At 35.4% G+C, this 1,892-nt stretch overlaps 1 protein-coding gene across 1 annotated transcript in view; it reads left to right on the forward strand.

Moving 5' to 3' along the window:
* Positions 1-474: 474 nt before the first annotated feature.
* LOC107679106 (neoverrucotoxin subunit beta-like) overlaps positions 475-1,892 on the forward strand; it is a 10,242-nt gene continuing 8,824 nt past the window's right edge. The window contains exon 1 of the mRNA XM_016474558.1: positions 475-589. Within this exon, the coding sequence (XP_016330044.1) occupies positions 499-589 (91 nt within the window). The 5' untranslated portion in view covers positions 475-498. The remainder of the gene's footprint in view (positions 590-1,892) is intronic.

Consider the following 1,892-nt stretch of genomic DNA (forward strand, 5'->3'; position numbering starts at 1 on the left):
CACAACTAGCCCGCAGGTGTAATTTCCATCTGAGGGAGATCCCAGCCCGTCTGCCGCGCTTCCTCCTACGTTTCCTTTTTGTGAGTTCAAGAGGCCAACGGCATATACAGTCCCGTATATATGATGGCAGAGATCCACACGGTTCAAAGATAAACCGTGCCACATCATCTTTACTGATTAAGAAATTAGGTACGAATGTCCAGCAATGTTAGCAGTGCATAACAATTTCAAGACGAAAGAATAAGCAAAACAAACAGACACAAATAGAGCAGCAGACGGCAAGCCAACAACGGTGCCATCTTGAACACTTCAAGACCAAATTGGGTAGAGTTACTGCATTCAGTGAAGGAAAGATTTGTCTTTATTTGTTTTAATTGGATTTTTAAACATAATTAGATTACACTGAATTACATTACATTTAGAATGTTTACAATTGTAAAGATTACAATTACAAAAAATATTCTCTTTGTTCTTGCCGTTTTTTTTTCTACTACAGACATGGAATCAGAACCGACTGAAATGGCAGCCCTAGGAAGACCTCTGTTTCCTGGCATGCTGTATGACTGCCGCAAAGATTCCTTCATTCCAGGTGCTTTACCTACTTAAATGCTTTTTGTTTCCTTTTTTCAACTAATTTTAAACCCACAAAAAAGTATGGGAACATATTATAATGGATTTCATTAATAATTATATTAATTAAACATTATAATATTTAACAGCTCATTGGTTAATATTGTTACACTTGTTAAGAACAAGGAGGTGCTCATCACTGGTACAACACATTTATTTCTGTAAGAAATATGAAAACATTTAGATTGGGAGCACTCTTTTGCGTGTACACCTGAACTCACTCAGCACATATTGAACACTGAAACTCTATTACTACTGTAACAACTTTCTTTAACCAAGAATCAAAACAAATATATCTTATAATGCAAATGTCAATGCAAATACTATACATGACACTGGACACGTTATTCTTGACACAGGTCTCCCGCTCTAAATACATAAATACTAAAACAAAATAAGCATGTACAGATGAGGTGCTCTCTCTTACACGACACAGGGGATAGGTATAACAAATAACAGTAAAGATTCACATTGCACTGCTTTAACAGATTCAGGGAAGTAATGCTCAAACTCTATACTCATAATCATGAGGATGACAATTTAGTATACACATATTCACATTACTCCAGCATTGATTAATGTATCTCTATTGATTACTGAGTTTGTCTTACTACTCTTTTAATCATTATATTGTTAATTATTTTAGTCACAGTTTTAACCCAATATGAACTATGCTTAATAACTGACTATTCCATTAACTTGATTTTAAATCAACACGTTACTGTTTCAACAATCACATTCTCACTAAATGGATAATAAATTGTCTGACTTGACTTCTAATTAATAAAACATCACAAATTTTGTTTGTGAAAAATTAAAAACTTTATATTTAATGGATGAAAGAATGACGCTAGATAAAGTTAACGTGAGCAGGGTGATCATAGACCTATTCACACATGTGCTTTTTAGCTTGGCTCCTTTAAAGGAACACGCCACTATTTTTGAAAATAGGCTCATTTTCCAACTCCCCTAGAGTTAAACAGTTGAGTTTTACCGTTTTCGAATCCATTCAGCCGATCTCCGGGTCTGGCGGTAGCACTTTTAGCTGTAGCTTAGCATAGATCATTGAATCTGATTAGACCGTTAGCATCTCGCTCAAAAATGACCAAAGAGTTTCTATATTTTTCCTATTTAAAACTTGACTCTTCTGTAGTTACATCGTGTACTTAGACCGACGGTATCATTGCAGCAGGCACAATGATATTACGCAGCGCCTGAAAATAGGCTAACTTCCGTCAACATAATCAACGTGAGCACCTGCT

The sequence above is a fragment of the Sinocyclocheilus anshuiensis genome, unplaced genomic scaffold (genome assembly GCF_001515605.1).
Source record: "Sinocyclocheilus anshuiensis isolate Anshui unplaced genomic scaffold, SAMN03320099.WGS_v1.1 scaffold5282, whole genome shotgun sequence".
Taxonomy (NCBI): domain Eukaryota; kingdom Metazoa; phylum Chordata; class Actinopteri; order Cypriniformes; family Cyprinidae; genus Sinocyclocheilus; species Sinocyclocheilus anshuiensis.